This window comes from Phoca vitulina, unplaced genomic scaffold, assembly GCF_004348235.1.
Source record: "Phoca vitulina isolate PV1807 unplaced genomic scaffold, GSC_HSeal_1.0 scaffold1, whole genome shotgun sequence".
Lineage (NCBI taxonomy): Eukaryota > Metazoa > Chordata > Mammalia > Carnivora > Phocidae > Phoca > Phoca vitulina.
The window spans coordinates 29,085,101-29,108,558 of NW_022589704.1; the positions used below are offsets into that span (position 1 = coordinate 29,085,101).

Below are 23,458 nucleotides of genomic sequence, written 5' to 3' on the forward strand. Positions count from 1 at the left end.
ACTTTCCCCACCCCTCTGGTCTCCTAGACTGCACCATTCTGCTCATTTGGGTAATTTGCCACCCTTGTTTTATGGCCATTTCACCTCCATAGGAAAGCCTACTGCATACAGTCCATTCGCTATCCCTATGGGATTTGCAATGGCCCCATAATGCCATGTCTGTTGCTGCAGACTAGAGGTGTCTCTGATGTTATTTACAATCCAAGTTACCTTCTTGTGTCTTCACCTTGAGGCCTGGGCCTGAAGAAGCAGGGAGCTCTGCTGCAATCTCATTTACCCCCTGAAGACTGGAAGCTATTTCAAGCTCCAAAGAGATCTGAAGAACCCTTGACATACTCCTGATCGTTCAGGACGAAGATTTTTGTTCTGTTTTGTTTTATTTTGCCTTGCTTTGTTTTGCCTTGTTTTTGTAGGACCAATTGATTGACGCAGCTAATTTGGCTTTCAATGATCATCACAGTCAGATAAATGTTTTCATAAGGGTAGACTCTGTGGGGTCACAAGTGCAGTCTTTGCAGCCACACCAGGGCCAGTGTGTATGTGTGCACGCAATCAGCCGGCAAAGGAGCATCAGCAGATCCCAGCAGGACAACTATTTTCGGGTAATGAGGGATCATGGCATTTGCTTTCTCTCCAGAAGTCATGACTGTGGCCAAGAACTTGTTCTAGTCAAGGAGCCAGACCTGCTGACAGGTTTCAGAAAAGCTCAAGGAATGGTAACCTTCTCTCCAAGGCAGAAAAAACAGATAAACATCAACTTTAGTGGACCTGAAGTGCAATCGCAGGTGGAAAATGATTCTGACCCTTCATTAATCGAAGGACCCACTAAATGATGCTTTAAAAGCATTTGTGGTTTTTATTGACCCCCTCACTCCAGACTGAAATTAAGCCAGGGATCTTTATGCGAAGAAAATATTAGAAGTTTACAGGTCAGGTCAAAAAGCCCTGGTTGTCACTACTGACAGCCCTAAACATTTAAGACTGAACCATGATGAGCACATCCATAGGAAAATATTTAAAGAATACAAGGTTTTGGCAGAGCATCTGATAATAATCATCTCCACACAATCTAGAAGAATTCAGATATCTGAAAGTTGGACTCAACGCTACAGGTTGTTCTTCCTCAAGGTATTTATGAGCGGACTTCCACCAACCAAAATGAGTCCTGGTTAACCTTACAATTAGTTATCATGGCAATTAGGTCCAGTGGCACAGATTTTTTTTCTCAAATGCCACCTCCCCTGTGAAGCCCTTTTTGATCTCAAGGGCAGCGATAGTCGCCCTCCTCTCTTCTTCTGAAGTACCTAATACTTATGTCCACTAGGACACTTATGATGCATCTTATTTCCAAGATTGAGAGCTCATCCTTGCGTCCCTGTGACCTGGCACAACACTGTAGGATTTTTATAGATCGTTTGTGAATGGTAGGAGGAAAAGAAAGAAGGAAAGAGGGAGGGAGAAAGAATGGGAGGAAACATGGACACTTAGCATTCCTTAACCGAGGGTCTGAGCAGCTCTCCCTGGGTCTTGGCACATTGCTTCTTGTGCCTTGAGTGTGCTTCCCACTTTCTTAGACTAGTGAACTCTTGTCATCTCTCAAGATAGTTCAAAACTCACTTCTTTCAGGAAGGCTTCGTGCATCCCTCTCCCACCTGCCCCACATCAGTTCTCATCTCTCCCATTCATGATGTTGTCTGTCATGGTTATCATGTATCTCTCTCTGCTAAATTGTGAGCAACTTTAGACCAAGGATTTCCTTCTGTTACTTCAATTTCCATGAGGAGTTCCTGGCATAGGGGCTTAATAAATATTTGTTAAATGAGTAAATTGATAAATGGAAGTCCCTAACCCTTGCACATTAACCTAAAGGGTGCCTATCTTAAATTCCAAAAGTGACTTAAGAATTCCATTGTGAGGGGCACCTGGGTGGCTCAGTCAGTTAAGCGTCTGCCTTCCGCTCAGGTCATGATCCCAGGGTCCTGGGATCCAGCCCCAGGTGGGGCTCCCTGCTCAGCGGAGAATTTGCCCCTGCACCTCCCTCTCCCACTCCCCTCCCTCTGCCCCTCCACCCGCTCGTGCGCTCTCAAATAAATAAAATCTTTAAAAAAAAAAAGAATTCCATTGTGAGCATATGGATTATCTACTTAATTATTCACATCCAAGTTTTAATTCTAGGGCTGCTGTTCTGTGTCTAGGGAGTTTCTGGTTTCAGACCACATTTCTCAGTCAGTATCCAAGGGAGCATGGGGGAGAACTCAGTTCAATGTCAACCTCAAAAACAGAATGACTTAAAGGAAAACACATCAAAAAAATCAGAAAATTCTTTTAAAGTCAAATTTAAATGATACTCTTACGTGCTTTCTGGTTTAAAGTATGATATTTGTGTTAAAGTGTTTCTGTATTTCTTTTATTACATGAAATGACATAGAAACAAATGAATTATGGTGAATGGACATAAAATTTCCATGAGATTATTCAGCTTGGGTAGAAGAGGCTCTTGGAGGGGAATCTTAAATAAGGGGACTGAGAGGATAAGCTGATGATGGCTGGAAAAATAAACAAGGGTGACGCTATGAAAGGCAGGCAGAAGTTTCAGTCACACTATTAAGTTTGAACTTCATCCTAGAGGAGATGAAGAGCCCCTGTGAACTTTCAGCAGAAGAACGATGTGGTCAGATCAGCCTCTTTGCATGTCAGTGTGCTAGATGTATGTGAGTTACCTGTGTCTGCTGAGGCCAAACCAAGGATGAAGGAGACAGACTGAAAGACATTTGTAAAGAAGGAATATCATTTGGGGACCAATCCCATGTGAGGTGTGAGGAAATTCCCTCCTTTGAATGTTTTTGATAAAACGATTTGTATAACCAAATACTTCCATTTTCTTTATAGCTTGATTGTAAATTTGGTACCAGGTCAAAAGTGTGGATCTTATTACTAGCCATCCCCTTTAGATGCAGAAGAGAGACACTAAAGAAAAAAAATTGATAATGGTATGATCCTAAGGTGGGTTTTTTTCCCCCCTGATTTATAAGAGGCAGAGCATTTCCAATAAATCTAATGAAACTGAATTCTAATCAGAAACAGGTTTCTCATGAATCAGAGATTTTATTTTGCTCCATTGACTGCTTAAATTTTCAGTGAGCCTTTGATTGAGAAGCCCGTGCTAAAACTCTTGACATCAGGCACATGGCCATTGATTCAACACAAGATAACACAAAAAAGGGGGCCTAAGGAAATTGATCAAAGTATAAAGCTACAACAGTCTATGTTAACAAAGATTTTAATACACACTTGACTAAAAGATGCATACAATGACTACTGAATCTCCATTCATAGGCAGCCAACGAAATTATGAATGAATTTATTAACTTCAAACAAAACTTCAGGTTGTACACTTAAAAAATTACAAACCATTTAAAAACGAAAATTAACAATGGACGCAACAATGACTATAAAATATGATGGGATGACTTGAAAGAAAGGTTCAAGTATTGTTTGTAAAGTTCTTCAGACACTGGAGTCTTTGAGAAGTTTGTGCATTTCCCATCTTTGCATAGTAAAAACAAAAACGAAAACAAAAAACATACTACTTGGTAAAACTCCACAGCTCTACGTGATTCATGTTTCATAACATGCACCTATGTGTACTGCTCATTTATCTAATAGGAGTAGCACTAATTCAGTGGGCTCATGCAGTATCCCAGGTGAGCAACGAAGTTAGCGCACACCTCCTCATCCAGGTGTCGTTAATTAATGCAGCAAAGAAGAGCAGATGAAATGGGAACTTGTCACCACTTAACGCTAACTCTTGTTGGGTAACAGTAAGACGGCGATACGCTTATGCTTTGAGCTCAAATTCATAAAAAGGACTACTCTCACCACAAAAATCAGCAAATGAACGGCATGTGCAAGAGAAAAGACAGCAAAGAGTTCGAACGACATAACCGAGTACCACCAAAAATAATTATAATCCATTGTTTAGGGTTGGTATGGGTGCATTATCTTTCATCTTCATACACAGGCAGCTTAAAGCTTGTGTATTTTACATATACACACAGATAATTTAACATTGGAACATAGGTTCGGTTACCTAGGAGACTGCCAGTGTAACAAACAGTTACACCGACATTTGCCATTATGTACATAATACTTGGGGACCACTGTGGTCTGATTTAAAACGTAACATCGCACACTTACAATGTTGTCTGTGAAATGCTCAGAAGTTAATAATGGAGATTTAACTTGTTTTGTAACCACCATGGTTTTGGTTCTGTGAAGTCACCCGCGGTGCCTCCGGAAGAGCAGTGAAATGTGTGTGGTGCACTCAGTAACGGGTGGAATTCGCTAGGGAGGAGGATCTAGCAACAAAGACAATACAGTGACAGGAAGAGATGCCAAGTAATCTGAGTTTCCTCTGGGCTGAAAGGGCCATTGCCACTAGGTGGAGGGGTACAGCCTGGGTCTCATGAAGCAGAATAAGGCTGATACACCTTGTAGATAGCCCTGTTGTTACAATATAAATATACAGCTAGTTCTAGAGAAAGACTACGGACCTGGGTAGCACCTAGTACTCAGAGAGCAGTAACAGGATTAAGATGTTAGGTGAGGTCAGCATACTGAAATTAAGGTTTCTGCTCTATGATTGTGATACTGCCGCAATTAAATATACCTGGGGGAAAAAAAAAAACCCACAGTTTTAAGCAGTACACTTTTAGCACATTATCGCAAAAACTGTGAGACTGGTGTCATGAATCTTGCTGGAAAGGGACTGAAAGCCAAATCTAGCAACTCATCTGGTTGTCATGAAGTGAATAGTAGGATGGCGTGTCCTGTTCCTGAAAAGGGGACGTTAGAGAAGTGCAGGCTCTCGGGGCGGGGGCTTCAGGAAAGCTCGTCTCTAAGTGGGTGCTGACTGAAGGACTCACGTACAAGTTTCTACATTCAAAACCAAGTCAGGACCAGATTTCTTTATTCATGTATATACTGAACACTTGAACGGAAGCTATCTTGATCCTAAATGGAAGAAGAAAGCAGTGCCGGCGAAGGAAACTCGGAGGGACTTGGGAACCCAGATTACATCTGCACATCTGCCTGGAGGCAAAAGAAGATCACGAATTTGTGAGTAGTAGAATCCCATCACAATCCAGAACATCCCACAGACCAGTCACACACTACGGGCCCCCAACAAGATTTGTGGAAAACGCAACACACAGACGTAAAGCCCACGAGAGCCACGCTCACGGGAAAGCAGCCCCTGCCGCCGTGTCCATCAGCAGCTTGCCGCCGGGGCTCCACCACCTGTATCTGGAGGCGGAAGATGAGGCATGGATGAGATACTGACAATCATCGGTGTGAATAAAATGAAAAGCCTAACGTCCCCCCCACACCCAGTGTTTTAACATTGAAAAGTTATTTTTTAATTTAAGGCTTTAAGTTTATCCTCCTTTCACATTAAAGACAGGGAAAGAAAACTGTCAAAAACCAAAAACGCAAGTCATGAGCTTGGCACTTTTGTGATTCATACGAGAGGGTGTCTACTTTCTTACATTATATACATACATTTATAATGACATCAAAAAATGTTAGACTTGTCAGTACAGATATTTGCATTTACATAATTTTTGTGTTTTTAATATGGGTTATTTAGTTGTTTGTGTCCCCCCTGCCCCGCTTTTGCTTATTTTTGGTTTCAAGCATTTCATTTCGTTCAAGCATTTCCTTGTTAACTTGCACCTGTTTTGTGCCCAAACTCCCTGCATCTGTGGCTACATCTGTCTTTTTGAAGCAAGCCTCCAAATCACTGAACAACGTGTTATCAGAGAAGAGAGAGAAAAAACAGCGAAAAGAACCCAAAAGATGGGGAGCAAACAATAAACTCAAATCTACAGGGAACCTTTACAAGAAAAATATTCCAGTACAGACAAGTGAAAATGATGTGTCAAAATCTCTTATTTCCATATTTACATTTATAAAAGAACTATACAATAGCATCATTGTTCAAATTCCAGCTCCCATTTCCAAAGGATGCTTGGTCCAGGCAAACACACGAGGGGAAAGGGACTCAACAAGAGCTGGGGTCCGTGGAGTCTCTCGTGGCCCGGTCTAGACGAGGGAGTGAGGGCCAGGCAACCTCCGCGTGTTCCCGGGACGTCTTCACCTTGGGAATTCAGCTGCAGGTTTTGCTGTGGATTGGCTTGCTAGCTGCTTGTTGTAGATATGCCATGCGGATTTTACCCTTTCAAAAATTAGATCTTCATGCCACTGGAGTGTGTCATTGGTAGGAAAAGAAAAAAAAAATCATGCCAAATCATTTAGGAGATATTATGTGCCAGCAGGCTGAGGAAAGAAAAAAATTCATTTGCTATTTTTTATGGTTCTTTTATTGCACTTAATTTTTTGTTATTGTTCCTTCTTCCTTTAGTTAGAAAAAAAAACGGTTCTGAAATAGTTCTTTTTATAACATTGTCTTTTATCCCCTTTTCTTGACAGGTGGTGAGAGGGGTTCTTTGAAATTATTTCCCCAAAGGACAGTTTCTTTTTACCCCATCCCTGTCCCCAACTTCAGTCCTGTGGTCATTGACCACCCAGCGGTCTCGCTTACAGACTTAGCAGCTCCAGCAAGGGTGCGGCGGGCATGTGTCACCCAGAATCCAACAGTGCGAGGCACCGCTCACCCACGGCCGCGACTCAGATGGGCCCTTGCTGAGTGGGATCGAACCTCCGCTTCTTGACATTTCTTCCAGAGATGCAGGCAGAGAGGGAGAAATCCACAATATTAATCAGATCATGATGAGAGGAGGGTGATGATAATGACAACAACACTAGTTCCAGAGCAAAGTAATCAACTCACACGGGGGCAGACTTCCCAAAATAACTGGAGGCCCAGAACAGCTCACACGTTTGAATGTCTTTACAACATCTCCACTAGAGTACAGCCATTTGTAAAGACCAAAAGAAGCTTCGAGTTGTGCGTTTTAAATCACTGGAAGCCTCCGCAGGCCAATCGGTCTCTTATTTCGGAAGTAAAGGATATGGGCTAATTTTAACCAGACGAACATGACAGGAAGGGCTCTTCCCACATTCCAGGGGGCTACTAGGGGAGCTACGCAAAAACTCTGAAGGGCTCCTAGCTGCCTCCTTCCACCACTTGAGAGTTCTTTATCCGTGGATCGGCCTTTGCCAAGAGGGCAAAGAGCCTTGCTCTACCCAGTTATCTTGCTGCCTTGATGTGTGAGCTCTTACCCCACCATGGAACAAGCATTTTTCATATCTAACAAGTTGAAAACCAGAGTGCACAGTAAGACAGTACACTCCAAGGAGAATGGACACAGGCTCGGGTTAGTTAAGCAAATGCAGCAGTTAAGCTTGGTGGAAATAAGCAAGTTAAAATGCCTTGCTCACAGTGTCCAGTCTCCTAAAAAGTGGTTCCTATGTTGAGAAAGAGAAAAAGAAAAGAACCAGCAAGACATTACAAGGCAACAACAGAAGTTGGTTGCAACCTCCCCATGGTCTGGCTTCATGTGGGGCATCAAGCAAGGGGGCTCATGCATTTAGTCTGCGCACTGGGCGGGTGCAACGCTGTCACCAAGGCATCATGCAAGACTGGAGCCCGAGGAGTCCCCGAGATCCCTCTCTCCCCTGCCCACTCAGGGCCGGCTGGGTACCCTTTCAGCCCTAAGTGCCAAAAAATTACAGTGTGTTCCTCCCCTCCACCATGTAATTCAAAATAAAAACAATACCAAAGCTCAAAATACGTATAAAGGCATCCTGCAAAAGTTCTCGTTTCTCCCAAGATGACCACTTTGAGACTTCTCTTTCGAAAGAACAAAAATTGAAAAAAAAAATCTTTAAAGAAAATCTCCCTTTTCTTTTAAAAGGTTTCATTAAAATGGCTTCATTAATGGCCTAAGCCGGTGGTTTGTTGGCCTAGCAGAGAATCCGTTGCTGCAGACACTATTTGCAACAAGGCTACTTCCTTTTTCCCCCGGTCCCTGTCACCTCCAACCACCCGCTTTTGAGTCAGTATTCTTGAAAGCAGGCTTACGGCTGCTTTGGGGTCCAAAGGGCACATCTCCCATAATGCATCCGGCACAGAGTTCGTTGGCTGAAGCTCAGCACCTGTGCTTACTACCCACACTCACAGCCCTTCAGGGCAGGTGGATAAGGAACAACTCTCCCCGTGAGTCAGATGGCGAAAAACAAGGACTGCCTGACCTTGCCAAATGACCCTGAAGGACCAGGGACTCCAACCAATTTAGCTATCTATTGCTGGAACTGGAGAGAAATGTGAAACTAATGTCCCCTCAATTAAAAACGAATATAGAGGAAAGATCGAGCCAGCTAGGGCTGTGCGTGTAAAGGACTATATTGCTCACATCTAAATTCCCTTATTCAAGTTCGGGGAATGGCAGATAAATAGCCATGTCCGAGGTCTTAACTGCAATCCAGTCCATTTTTAAATGGAGACAGGACTTTCCATTTCAGCCTGGAATACAGTCAACCTCCAGTGTCCAAAAGCTTGTGCTCCAAAGTCAGTGTTGGAAGTTTAGATTGCGTTATTTTAAAGAAAATCTATTTTACAGGGTGAATGGATTCCCAGGCCAGACCAGGAGGCCGTGCCACCCTGTAGAACCCTGTATTTCTGCGGGAAAGTGGACTCTGAATACCAGCAGGGCACTACATTTCCTCCACAGGCATCCCAGCAGAAGGAAGGCAGGGCCCTGTGATGAGGACAGAGAGGGACCCTCCCGTGGCAGGCTGACTGGGAGGGCTCCTCACATATCAACTGCAAAACTACCACGGCGACTTGTGAGAACTCACCAGATACCGAGAACTGCCTGCCCTGAATTTTCTACAGGAAAAAAATCTTTTCTTTCCATTTTAATGTGAAAGTGCAACTATCACAGGTAGATGTTCGCTGCCTCCCTTCCCCAAGTGTTTCATCTGAATTCCCTCCGCTCACTAGGATCGGGAAGGCAATGAACTTCCTCATCATAACGCGTGAGGTATTTCTGGATCATTATACAATATTAGCATAACCCGTAAGCTTTGCACTGACCCAGTTTTCATCAATCTTTATGCCTGAAAAACCTGTACTTTTGTCTACAATATATGTTATATGTATATACATCTATACAAAATTAAAACAAAGCTCTTCAGCTTTCAACAGGCATCTCCGGTTTATAAACCCTTTAGTTCTTTCAAGGGTATATATTTACCCACCGCTATCACCTTCTTATCTTTCCACAGCGAGTCGTCACTGCGCACCAAAAACCCCTCCCTCAACCCCTCCTAGGCCACCTCTGACAGTGTTCACTTCCCTAGAGGGCTGAGTCAGGGAGCTGACCTTGGGTCTTCCTGGCCAGCCTGCTAGGTCTGAGTGAGAAAGTGCCTAACCCAGGAGCTACAGGATTTAAGGGAATTAGGCTCCTGTTTCCCACTGGGATATGGTCATGGAATTCGGATAAGCAGCAGCTTGGTTTTCCTCATAGAAAGACTAGCTACAGTCGATTCCACTTCCTAATTCTCCAAAAATCAAAAACAAAAGACATTTACTCTTTCGAGAAAATATAATTAGCAATATTAAATTCCTTCCAAATTTCATCCAACTTGACATGCAAAATTGCAACTTTCCTTGTGATAAACCCAGATATGATCCTTTACATATCATTTATGTGAGTACCTTTTCTTTAGCATGTCCTCTGAAATGGAGCACAGCAGGCCAAACAGAATTGCTTACGGTCAAAATCAGGCTCAGTAAGAACTCATAACCCAAGTAACTTCTCATAGAGAGGAAATCACGGTTACTATACAGACTTATTAAAGTAACACTTGCAATGTCAAGAGCAGCTCTGCCAAGCGTATGACCACTACTGCCACTGAATTACGTTGAGAGAACAAGTGGTGGGAAAGTGGGACATGGTGATAGGGCTCCATAGTCTGAGGCACGGTAACATGGTTGGAAGAGCTCAAGACATCCCCCAATCCAGTCAACAAACTATGTCACTGATACCTTCAAGTTCTTTATCACTTAGAATTTCTCTTTCTGACCACCATCGCTTATGGTCATCACATACTTCATAGTCCTGTAAAATAACTATATTGCTCACATCTCATTCCTATATTCACATTTAGGGAATGTCCAATAAAAAAAACCATGTCCAGGGTGGGACCCGCAATTCTGTTCATTTTCAAATGGAAACATGAAATCCTCTTTTCATGTACTTGTTACCTTTCCTAAGATTTAGAGAAGATGCTACTAAAATGGTCCTCCATCTACTTGATTTTGCTAATGTCTAGTAAAGCAACAGCCCTAAAAATCAAATCGAGCAGCATTACTGTTCAAAACTGAACGGAGGCTATGAGTCTTCATGAGTCAACCAGGACCAAGGCTTGCAATCCTCTGTAGCACCAGCCCTAGCTTTACTGTGTGTGTGCAGGTGATGGAGAGGGCTTGTAAACAGATGCAGATCTGGGGGGAAAAGTTGGACAAATCAGTGTGCCAAGAACCTACCTTCATTTTTCACAGGATTTCTCAGAGTACTAATGCTCCAAAGACTGGGGATCCATAAACTAACTACTTCTGGAGTATGGGATTAACTGAAGTTACCACACATTACCCCATGTATCAGAATATGTTCAGTGAAATAACCTACCAAATAAAGCATTTTTTTTTCTTCTCAGGAGTTTTACAACATTGCTTATGGAAGTCTTGTTTGCATTAAGCAAAGCTTGCAGACTCTGTTATTCTGCTAGAAAGATGTCATCTAGACTTATATTGTTTTTTGTCACAATTATCTTGACCAAACTTCATTATCATTTATTCACAAGGTGCACACAGTCCCACACACGCATGCACACTCACAAAGACTCATGCTTTTTACCACCTATTTCAGAGGAAATATGGCTTAAGAAAAAATCTACGGAGAATGGCAGACATTGTCAGGGGTCAGAGCATAGCTGTTTCCTCATTTATACTTGAACGGGTCACGTATGGTTATGACACTTCTTCCACATTTAAATAACTCGCAGTGTTCCACCCCAAGAAATGTGACTTTAGGAAAAAGCAATACTTCCCATGAGCAGTTAGTATGTTTTCCTTTAACCTAAAAGGTTATGGACCCTCCAAATCCTCAGGCGACTTTGCTACTTGCTTTGCTTTTCTCTTCTAGTAAAACACAATTCCAGGAAGGATTTCCAATGACAGTATTTAGAGCAATCTCTTTTACAAACTATTTCCTATTTCTGATCCTAAATGACCCTCTTTTGTACTTACACTGAACTCAATGAAAAACTCAAAGACTTTCAGTTCAATTAGCAAATAACTTCTAGACCAATAGTCTCCAGAACTGCCCAAGTTGGGGGGAACCTAACCTGCATCATTGGGCACCCAAAGCCTTTTCTTGCAAAGTAGAAGTAGTTATTTAACGTTTAATACAAACCACATGGCTACTCTTAAAATCTAAAGCAAATTCAGATCCTCAGAGAGCAACCAATAGTCATCACAAAGAGCAGTGGATCCTCCAAGTTTAAACTCCTAACGTTCAAGAATTATTCTGTGCTTGCTTTTTTCTTTGCTTTAGGCCATAAGTATACTTCACATTATCGTGTGCGTCCCTACAGCGTTTTTCCTCTGCAGTAACTCTTAGGGTCCCAGGGCACGGGAAGGGGCATCGGCTTAGCGCAGCAGAATGCGTGTCTGCACGGTAGTCCCCACTCGGCGGCCACCAGAGGCTGCTTCTCACCTCACTAGGTGTCCATCTCCCCTTCCTTTTCTCTGTTCTGATGATGATTAGACATGTCTCTCAGATATAAATAATCTGCACAGGGCCTAATCCACTTATATACACAGTGATAAAAGCTTTTCCATTTTTCCCCAAAGAAACATGCAATTCAAGCTGTGCACTAGGCCAGGCCACTGTTTTGAGGTCCTGCTACAGAACAGTGCTCTTGTCTCCAAAGGCCGAGATGGTCACAATTTGGCATTGTGTGTGGCTGGATAGAAGAAGATGCACAGGACTGTTTTCCAGGCCTTGAAACGGAGGCTTCCTGATGCCAAGAAGGCTTAAGCTTGGGCACAAGCCAAATTTATTTTTCTTGAAGCATATTGATGAAAAAGTTCAAGGGAGCATTATGAAATAATAACAGATCATGGAACTACCATAATGTGCAATGACTTTTTTACAGTAATATGGCACTAAGAAAAATTTTTGCTTGAATTAGGCTAGCCAAAACCAAACAACAACAACAATATATATGTCTTTTGTTGTTGTTGTTGTTGTTAGGTACCGTGAGTGACTCATTATCCAGGCAATGGTTTGTTAAAACCACAGTGAGAAATTCAAATTTGAGTTGCCCATTTTGTGTGTTTTTGAAAACATAATGATACCATTTGTTTCAGCAAACAAGTTCAAGGTTACAAATATCTCTGTAGAAAGGAAGTACCGTTTGATAACAACTTTCCAAGTTGAAGCCACTCAACAATATGTAGGCTTACTCATTAAATCTTAATATGATAACAAAATTAGCAGAAAATGTTGAATGTATTTAAATCATCGTGTGGTTTGTTTTTCCTTCATAATCAGTTTCTAATAACATTTTATCTGGTTTCAATATTTTGAATTCGGGATTCAAAATGTAAAATAGCATAAAGTTCATAATTAAAGCAATTATTCAGATAATCCAAGTAAAAAGCTTCCTCTATTGAGTAACCAGATGGAGGCAAAGTGGGCTTTGAATTTAGGTAATGGTCTTATTTCCCACTTAAATTTGTTTCTATAGATCTGGTTGGGACTTAATTTATCACACGGAGTATTTGGCATAGGAAGTCTTATCTACACATCATAATAATCAAGCCACCACAATATGAAAAGATATAAAAATTAATTATCCAATGAATCTGAGCTATGAAAACACCTAAACCTGATAAGTTAGCTTTACAAATTTTGATCATAATTAAGGTTGATTTGTGAATATCTGCCATGTGTATTTGAACAAACTTAGTTCAGTGATCAATGCACGGTCCAAACTAAAAGTTACTATGGAAACATACCAGTTAATTTGCAGTTAATTAGAAAATATTTAAGTATCACAAAGCCACAGATTTCAAATTCCAATGTGAAACCAATTCAGTTGGTTAGGGAATTAATAAAAATTTTTAGATCTATTTTTTATAAAATAATGAAGCTTTTCAAATCACAAAGCTACGTATAATGTGTTATGTGTGAAAAATAATGAACAAATAGTTACTTAGGTTGTGCAAACCTCAACACGTCAGTGGAACATAAACCAATTTTAAACAGATACAAAGGATTTATAGCCACTTATTTCCGACTATCTCTTTTCCCAATTATCCTGTATAAAAAAACATTTATCTCAGGATGCTTGCTCCTAAAAGCTGGAGTGTCTTCTGAAGAACCTCTACTTTGTTCTCCTGAAGCTCGTGCACGTGAATGCCTTCCACATTTCCTGTTCTCCCACTAGCCTGAAGATGACATGTGAGGTTCCAGGTTTCTTCTTTCCCAACCCATTTCTCAATAAAAATAGTTACTTGTAGCAGTTTACCGTTAAACCTTGCAATCTTGTAGCAGGAACTCAAAACTTGGTTATGTAAGCAGAAAAGAGAAGTGCCAGAGCCACTGAGAAGCAGACATGCGCCGTTGCTTACTTAAATCCCCATCCTGTGCCCCCAAGGACAATAGCTGCTACCAGGATGGCACCAGCGATGGAGCCTATTATGAGATTGGTGGCACTAGGACCTGTGACAAAGGATCATGGGAAGAAAGTCATATGAGCCAACGACTGTCGTTACCACAAGGGAAAGGCAGTTAAGCGGTTTTAGGAAGTAAATACCCTGCATAAAAAAAAAAAAAATTGCTAAACACTTCAATCGCCTTTATGGACTTAGCTTAATTGCACTTCCGATGCTACGGAGAGCTACTCCTTGGAGAGGAATTGCCTCTACGTCTAAAGCTTCTGCACCGCTGACAATTAAGTTCCTTTAAATTCACCTTCCACAGAATTTGAAGCGAATGTGCCCCAACGGCCGGCACTGCTCATCTTTCTTCTCCTCCTCCTTCCCAATATCATGAATCAAACAAGCAAAAGAGCACATCAAGAACACAGATGCATTAGAATTAGCTCTACCTGACTGGCCAATGAGGGCAGGAAAAGAGGGGAAAATATTCTAATCAAGTGCTCTCTCAAGCCCCACACCAAGTGGTCCGGAGGCTACGTTTTTGTTTTTTTTAATCTCCCACGTGGAAACAGTACACATTTAAAAGTCAGAAGGAGGTTACTAATAAAGATCTGCTTTTGAAGCTTCGCTCTCAGAGATGCATTTCTTCACTGTACGGATCCATACAGTGTTGAAACAATGGCAGGCAGTTCCAAAGGAAAGATAGGGAGGAAGCATAAAATTCATCTGGGGAATTCTGTGGGAAATGGAAAAAAGATTCTGCAGGTTCAATTGAGACTATCTTTCAAGTTCCCATTTGCAAGTTGAGGCTTGGAGATAGATTTTTAAAAGGGAGCAGAAAGGACAGCAAGACAGAAAACACAAGGTGGAGTTTCCATTTATTGTTTGAGTCAGAGGTGATACGTAGGACAGCACATCCTCTCCACTCACAGGGGAAAATGCCTTAGCTCTCGAAGTTTTCAATGTAAGCAACGTTAACTTTAGTACAAGAATTATTTTGAATATCACATCCTTCAGGATGCTAATACATAGGTACAGGGCCCCTAACAGCAAAATACTTCCAGTCCTAACTGAATGTCCTGTTCCAGAAGTCACAAAGCCAGTTTTGGTATTTTCCCTAAACCCCTCGACTTTGTGAATATATCCATTTCTGTGTAAAAAATTCTCTTTTCTGCTCACATTGGTGCCCTCAACTGTGTACATAAATGGATGCCACTTTGAGCAGCACTAAAATTGTGTGCATCACATGTTTTTAACTCAGAGACCACCCAGTGCTCGTGAGGGTGAGTAGAAAGGTGGGGGGACAGCTGCAGTGGGGGTTTGGGGATGTGGTCTCTTCAGGCTCGTGGGCTTGTGACACATTCTTAAGACTAACCACTGAGGTCCTACAGAACACACATCTCAGTGGCTTTCAAAAATGCACGAATATAACAATTAGTAATAGGAGAGCAAGAAAAGCAGGCTCGTTACTCTGCATTGAGCACTTACAATGTGCCAGGTGTGGTTCGAAGCACATGACAAATATTAGCTCACTGGATCCTCACAAAAACCATACGAGGTAGGAATTATGACTACCCCTGTTTAATAGAAGAAGAAACAGTGGCTTCTAGAATGTAGTGACAGAGGCAAGATTTGAAGACTGATTTGTCTTTGAAGCTTATGCTGTAAATCAAGGGTCAGCAAGCTATAGCCCATTGGCCAAATCTGGCCCCACTTCCTGTTTTTGCGAAGAAATTTGATTGGAAGACAGCCACACTCATTAGTTTTCATGTTGTTTACAAGTTGCTTTTGTGCTAAGACAGCAGAGTCACAAGGTTGTGGCAAACATCCTGTGACCTGCGAAGTCGAAACTATGTACCTCCTGGCCCCTTACAGAAAGTCTGGGAACCCCTGCTCTAATGAAACATTCCATTTATATGTATTTCCTTCCCACACTTTAATACGGAAACACATTTGGAAACAAACATTGAGAAAATATTTATATTTCCGTGTACATTATGCTTTAGGCATGATTTGCATTTTACTAGCTCAGAAAACAGGCTGGGATTAGAATCAATACATAATTCATGAGAAATGATTCCTGATTTACAATTATGAACTAAGGAGTAGAAATAAAAGCCCCCACTCCCGCCCCCCCCCCAAAAAAATCCCAAACACACAAAAAAACCCAAACCTTCTGTTCATGGAATCCTTAGTGACTAGATGAACATGACACTATCAGCTAAGCTAGGAAGTATTAAAACAATTTGTATTGTGGTATTGTGGATTTTTAAAAAATTATATTTATGATTTAGCAATTAAGGCAAAATTTAGAAATCGAGGGAAAACAATCAGCTGATAAACAAAAATAGTGCATCAAGCAAGGATAATAAATAACAAATCTATTTTTAGAAAAAAATACACTTATACGGACTTACCTGTCACAACCAGAAATAGGCACAAACCAACAAGACTGGAAGGGAGGATGAGAACAAAGCCTGGTAACAAGGACCACGCTTTACAACGAATGCTTTGGGGTTTGCCTATTCTTTAAGGCTCAAAGGGAAAATTATTAAAATTCATCCCTTAGTTGGTGCACTGCAGCACATCACAATTACGGTCAATAAATAATCTAAAAAACACCACTGGAATGATTTTTTTTTTTTTTTTTTAGAAAACTACCTTTCTTCAAGGAGGAATTTCACATAAATGTATATATAAAATTTCCCCTGGAAAAGGAATGTTACTTCTATATATAATCCAGTCAGCAGATCCAAGGTGAGATTTTTTACAAGACAGAGTTTGTTTTCTCTAAAGATGTTACCTCTGCCATACTACTTTTTTTTTCTAACGAGTAAAGAGAAACAAAATATCTTTTTCAGTGTTTCTAGCTGTCCTGAGATAACGAGCTTCACAGTCCCTACCAGTGGGATGTTGAGTGAGCAGATGCAAGTCTAGTCAAAGTCCTTCAAACCAAGGGAGAGAAGGTTCAGGTAATCTTCAACACAGAGCAGGGCCTTTGGACCTGCGCCCCTCTTAACTGCTGTTTTAGTGCCTGGGTCTCCCAGGCCCCGAATGGAAGAGCATCCGTGGGCTGTAATTACTGGGACTAAGGAGCAATGTGTGTAATAGGATCAACATGCCCATAGTTTGGACCGGTTGAGTAGAGGGTATCCGGTAATACTAGTCCTCTCTCCCTGGGCCACTGGGAAGTGTTACCACCACCCCCGTGAACACAAAGACAGCGCATGAAGGGGTATTTCTGTTGTCTATAAGTGTTCTCTAGAATTAGAGAGAGAAGGAAAAATTGCAATACTCTTTTGGTCTACAGATTAGCAACCCCATGAAAGCAATATCCCGTGGAGAACTGACAGCTATTCTGAGGATGTGGATCAAGTACAGAGCAACCTAAATAAAGGCGCAATAAGAGTTTATATTTCTGTGAGAGATCAACAGGCAAGAGATACAGAATTTACTTATTAATGCACTGGTTACTTTTAAGACAAACCACCAGATAATTTGCAACTATTCACTGAAGGTTTTGCAGGTTTGGATAAATATCTCTTTCTTCTTCATACTCTTAGGTCCCAAATATTTATGTAAACTTCTAATCTGAATTATTTTATGTGGAAAAAAATAAAGGCAATATCCTACATATCTTCTTTAAAAAAATTAAGCCAAAGCCTCCCCTATCACTTTAATTGAGTGGAAAAGATATTAGTGACTATCATTCAGATTATCTTAAAAAGAAGCTACAACTGTTGATAATTCCTAGTTGGATATGTGGATCTATTTGACCGGTGAAGATCACATTCATTAAAGGAATCCTAATGAAACACTCGTATAAAAGCTTTTTTTTTTTTTTGCCAATAAAAAATAATGAAAATAAAAGGTCTGTATCTTAAAATGACTTTTATAAGTAGAGGAGCAATGGAAGCTTTTGGACCATTGTCTTAATTGTGAAGACATCATAAGCACCCCAGTATTATTTTATGCCCCACATTGTTCCAGACAGGAGAAGGTTCTTCACTGCACGAGAGAACCACACGACACAAACACATCCAAATCACACCACAAGTTGCACTAGCATGGGAAATACGTCAACGAGACAACACATGGTAGGGGCCAGGTACCAAGGGTCAGCTCACACACCAGGAACCACACAGAAACACTCTGAAACTCACAAAGATGCTTACTCTATTCCCCACCCTGTGCCTCCAAAAATCACCCCCAGGGCCAGAATGGTGCCTGCCACAGCACCTATTAGCCTGCTTGTGGCCATGTTCACTGTGTGGAGGGAAAACGGAGATTGTTTTTAACACAGGATATTAATTACACACTGATTTTGCTAATACACAAAATAATCTATTTAGGAAATGCTTTGAGAGTCAGTTAAATACTGACATCTTTCCTTTAAGATTTGAAATGAAGGTCTACAGACACTCCTAGGATATTATACCTGAGGATAATTTTGGTAATTTTGAGGATAATTAAACTTCAAACTCCACAAACCCTTCTTAAAAACATCATCTCTTATCAACACTCTTCAACACATAAATAATCTAATTGGAGTTAGAGTTCCTACAAGGAATGAGTTGGAATTAAAATGTCACTTAAATTGCATAACAGCAAGTCTGGATTTTAATTACAAAGTAACAAACCATTAATATACTTTATAAACTTCTCAAACTGCAAAATATGCCTAAGACGCTACGTGTTTTTAAAATTCGGAACTTTTTATCCAATTTTGTGAAAATCCTTAAAATTTAAAACAGAGTATCTTTATAAAATTAAGTATATTTTCACCTGGAAGTGTGTATTTCACATAACTCTGCAACGTTTGGGCTTCTGTCCTGGTAGTTGGGCATTTAGGTGTTTTTTTTACAGTTTCCAGGGCATAAACTATCCACTGAGAGAGAGTTAGGGTCGCCTGGAAGCTTTGGACCACCCAGTGGTAGATTACTGAGTGGAGACACTCCATCCCTGCACCTCACCCCTTCCATGCAGAGCTTTCAGATACTGCAAAAAGGGCCTGCAATAAGCAGAGGTCCCCAAGCTGCTCTCCACACAGGCAGGATGAAGTGTAGTGTTGAAGCAGGAAGGCAGATTATTTAAGATTGAGTGTGGGGGGGGGGGGTGCAAGCGTGTGGACCTATACACACTTTACCTCATCTCCATGCAAACCAAAAGTTCTGGTTTCAGATCACTTTACTAATGACAAGAGAGAGTCACTTTGATAAGGCTGCATCACCCAGACTGTGTGCTGTGAGACAGTGAAGCAAAACAAAGAACCACAATTTGAACTCACAATTTTTTAAGGCTTAATACTGGGTTCATTGACCTTTTTGTCTAACTACTCTCCCACAGAAGAGAGAGAACCTTGGATCTCCAACCCTGGTGAGCAGCTGTACTGCATTTTATCACAGGGCAAACAATATGACTGAGAGTTTCTAGTTTTATCATTAGGTAGGCACAACCTGAGTTGTTCTTAAAAAGAAAAAAAAAAAGGATGGGAAACACAACAGAAAACAGAGAAAGTCTACTGAGGGCATTGAGGGGAATGGAAAGAAGACCAACATATAAGGTGGTGGTGATGTTTTCCAAATATGACAATACATTATAATCCAAAATAACCTAAACTATATCTCAGATTTCCAAATTGTGGAGGCTAATACTGGAATGAAAGGTATTATAGATATAAATACTCATTTTTTTAAGATCTTAGAGAATCACTGCCTTCAGAATACTAAATTAACAAGGATATATTATTTTGTGTTTTTCTTAAGATTTGGGCATTGGGGGGCGCCTGGGTGGCTCAGTCGTTAAGCGTCTGCCTTCGGCTCAGGTCATGATCCGAGGGTCCGGGGATTGAGCCCCACATCGGCTTCCTGCTCAGCAGGAAGCCTCCTTCTCCCTCTCTCTCGCTCCCCCTGCTTGTGTCCCCTCTCTCGCTGTGTCCCTCTCTGTCAAACAAATAAATAAAATCTTTAACAACAACAACAACAAAAATTTGGGCATTGGCCCTCAGAGCCAAAATGCATGAAAGTCCTATTACCTCTTCAATTTTTATATAAGCTACAACACTTTCTAATGCTAAATTGTAGGAAACACACACACACTCGTAAAATGTGGTGCTGAATGAATATTTGTTAACTTTTAAAAACTATAACTGCATGAATGATGAATAAAATAGCAATTTAAAGAGGCTTTTGTGTTTGCTACGGACATAATTTTTCACTGTAGAATCAAGAAAATGAGGCAATCTGTCATGTGGGTTTTAGAAACCAACCAGAGGAGCAAAGCACTGCTACCTTGCTTCAAATACACATCCCAGATCAACAGATACAATCTATAATCTCTGCTGAGCAAGAATAATAATTTCCAAATTCTTAACTGATAACCACTCTTAACAGCCAAGCAAGATAAAATAAGTGGGAAAAGAGTTTTTTCAAAAGTACCTCCCCCCCACCCCCCGTTTGCCCGCCTTCCCTCCCACTACCTTTAATTCTGGTACACTGAAAATGTATGTAAAGTACACTTGACTCTTTATCATTGATACTTAACAGGGCTATCTCTTCCAGTGGGTCATGACTCAACCTGCTTTTAAACTGATGTGAATTAATTGAGTGGCTCACAAGTGGGTGGATTTTTATAGGGGACAAATTTGAAAACCGAGAGTTTAGCTGCTCCTCACAGCTACAAAGGATTTATCTTCTTATTAAAAAAAAAACAAAAAAACCCCAAACCAACCCTTGGACCTTTGGGGGCCTGTGCTGTCGTTTTCCTTCTGTACTAATTTATTAATGATGTAATGTCATTGTTCATTCATTCACTCGTTCATTTGTTATCTACTAACTGTCTTTTTTTTGTTCCAGGAACTATGCCAGGCACATGATGACACACCTTAGTTTTCTTCACATCCCACCAAACCCGGAGATGGAACTTGTAAAGATTCTAGCCTATTAGGGACTCGACTTTGTTCCCTAACTCTTTAACGTACTTACCTTCCCATTATAACTTGTTTGTGGAAATTCTTTAATACCTAGCAGTATGTCTTCATTTTTGTTTTCTCATTAATTTCTGTTGTTTGTTGGTTTATTGTTATCATTGTTTTTCGTTTGGGTTCCCTGCTATCTAGGATCACACATGCTAAAAAGGCAGAACTTTTTAATAAGCATGTGATACTAAGATACAAACTATAACTTTCCTCCTTTTCATAAGACTTTCTACTTTACATGTAGAATTCTTCCACAGACAGGTCATGCTTCAGATAGCGTGAAACTGTGCTTTTGAAACTGAGTAGTTGGGTTTTTTTTCATACTTTTAGAGAGTTTCTGAAACAAAATGGTGCATTATTTCATCCATGTGATTCTAATGAGCCAAAGGGACTATAATCCTGCATCCCTTAATACTTCAAAGGCAGGAGGCATCAAAGCCATCGTTTGTACTCTATAAGCCAAAGTTCTTTCTGCAGGGATTTATGATTTTTCTAAAATTTAAGATTAGAAATAAATACTAAATATACTCTTTATACTTTAGACTATAATACTGGCACAGCTCCATATTTCAATGTTAGACACACAATCAGATCTCCTTACTCTTTTCCATGAAATTAAAAAATAAATTCAAGTTCATTTTCAGATACATTGGGACAAATGTCTAAAAAAGATGAAAAACAAATTATTTCATATAAGAATACTATTTCAGTCAGTTTACACTGTCAATGAAAATATCATCGAGTTTTTCTGAACTCAAACAAAATAAACTCAGTTACTAAAAAAATTTTAAACCTGGTAAATCCTTAAGTTATTAATGAGGCCATTATTAAAAGGAGAAAAATACGTAGGTGATATATAATTATACATGAGCATAAACATATATGGTAATCATAATATCTAATCATCTGAACTACAAAATCAAAGATTTGTGCATTCACAAAGGAAGTTATCAACAAGATAAATGCAAAAGGTACATGGAAACACTAAATAATACCCCTCAAGGTATTAAGGCTTAGAAATTATTGTTTTCAAAATATTAAGTGCTAATAATATAATACTCCCTTGGCAAGTAATGGATCAGCTAACCAGCTTAATCATTACCTGGTTACTGTTTCACCCCTTCAATTTATTGCTGTGCTGTGAGAACCAGCAGAATAACTGAATACTCAGCTTTAAATGAGGCAGTGCACAATAACAGAAAAAGCATTTGGCTCAAGATCAGGTGATCTGTTTGATTCTTGGCTCTGTCCTTATCTAGCAGTTAACCTGGATAATTAAGTTCGTTTTCTCATTTGCAGAGCAGTGGGTCTGGACTGAATGGCCACTAAGGCCCTTCCATCTCTGATTTGATGACTATGGACATAATGAGAGGGGCTGACCAAAGCTCCCAGGAATAGTCTCTGCCCTTCCTTATCAATGAAAACATGTGATATGTTCCAGTTTCTTCTCTTCCCTCCTGTAATGGTGATGCAAACCATCCAGTGAGAGACGTTCCATTGTATTGCATAATAAGTACGGTGCAAAGATGCCCACAAATTGTCAAAAATTATTCTACCCCATGAGAATAAACCAAAATAATTTCTCCCCGTGAATTCAGTGGACCCATGTTGGGAGAAGAGGGACCATAAGAGTCTTCATATGTGAAATAAATGGCAATGTGGAGAACATGAGTGAAGTAATATGTAATAGAAAATCTTTTTTAAAAAAAAAAATCCCCGCTCATATGGTTTTTGCTTTGAAATGCTATTTCCTGTCTTTTAATAATTTTGGTTTGAGAGGTTGGAGCAAATAAACCAATGTGCTTTAAAACTGTGGGTCAACAAGTGCACAGTGACTTCAATGGCAATATTTTCATGTGTGCTTTTTTTTTTGTCCCTACCCAGATGGAGAGGTTGAATTTTTATTCTTCCAGAAACTTACCGTTAAAATAAAATTTCCAAACCACATGGGCTCATTTCTGATGCCCCCAAATCAACTGAACCAAAGTCACAGAGTTCTCCTTGATTTTTACTAATTAGGCTTAGAGCCAGAGGTCTGCAGTTGGATACAATTTATCTTTTATGCCCACGTTTGGAATAAAAAAGGCAATATTTTCAATTTTCTTTTGAATTTTTTTCTCCCTAACAAGAAAGCACACTGAAATTAAATAAAACTAAGTATTTTTTAATATGCTGTCACTGTATCTATACAAAAAACCTTCATCTACGGATAGGACAGGCCAGATCATTTGGGTGTTGCCCATTATATATGGCAGGCAACTGAGAAGCAGCTCCTGTGATCGGTAAGGCAAGGGTCAACCAAACTAATTCGATCACGAGAAAGAATACTTGGCAGTTAGAGGAAACCCGAGGCACCTCACAAGCAGTTGAACCTACAGTCAAGAAAGTACAGATTGTTTCAATGTCTGGAGTTCACGACCTGCTCCTCTTCAACAAGGCAATACAACAAATGATTACTGATAAACTGAAAATCAGCACTAACATGCACCATTTTATTTCCTTCACATGTTCCCAACAGGAAAGGATATAACATTTATTAAGTGCCTACAGTACGCCAAGGATATGTGGTCGTTTGATTGTAGACGGTCAATAAATATTTGCTATCTGGATAAAATTAGACATAAAGTCCAGAGTTTCTCTCTTACCATTCTCTTTTAAGCAGAGTATCAAAAATAAAATCACGAAACTCACTACAAGGTGTTAAACTTTGATTTCTGTTGTTTCTCATTTTACTAGTGTATTAACAGAGTTTTCTATAGAGGCTGGAAAGATATTAATAACCATTA

At 40.3% G+C, this 23,458-nt stretch overlaps 1 protein-coding gene across 3 annotated transcripts in view; it reads right to left on the reverse strand.

Annotated features, from left to right (window-relative positions):
- Positions 1-2,499: 2,499 nt before the first annotated feature.
- ADAM23 (ADAM metallopeptidase domain 23) overlaps positions 2,500-23,458 on the reverse strand; it is a 176,073-nt gene continuing 155,114 nt past the window's right edge. The window contains exons 25-26 of one of the 3 annotated variants that reach the window (XM_032403740.1): positions 17,872-17,962; positions 2,500-6,736 (exon numbers count right to left, since the gene is read on the reverse strand). In XM_032403740.1, the coding sequence (XP_032259631.1) occupies positions 6,688-6,736; positions 17,872-17,962 (140 nt within the window). In that variant the 3' untranslated portion in view covers positions 2,500-6,687. Of the gene's footprint in view, positions 6,737-13,666; positions 13,758-17,871; positions 17,963-23,458 lie in introns of all 3 variants that reach the window. The other 2 variants (XM_032403732.1, XM_032403749.1) reach the window with 2 other exon arrangements.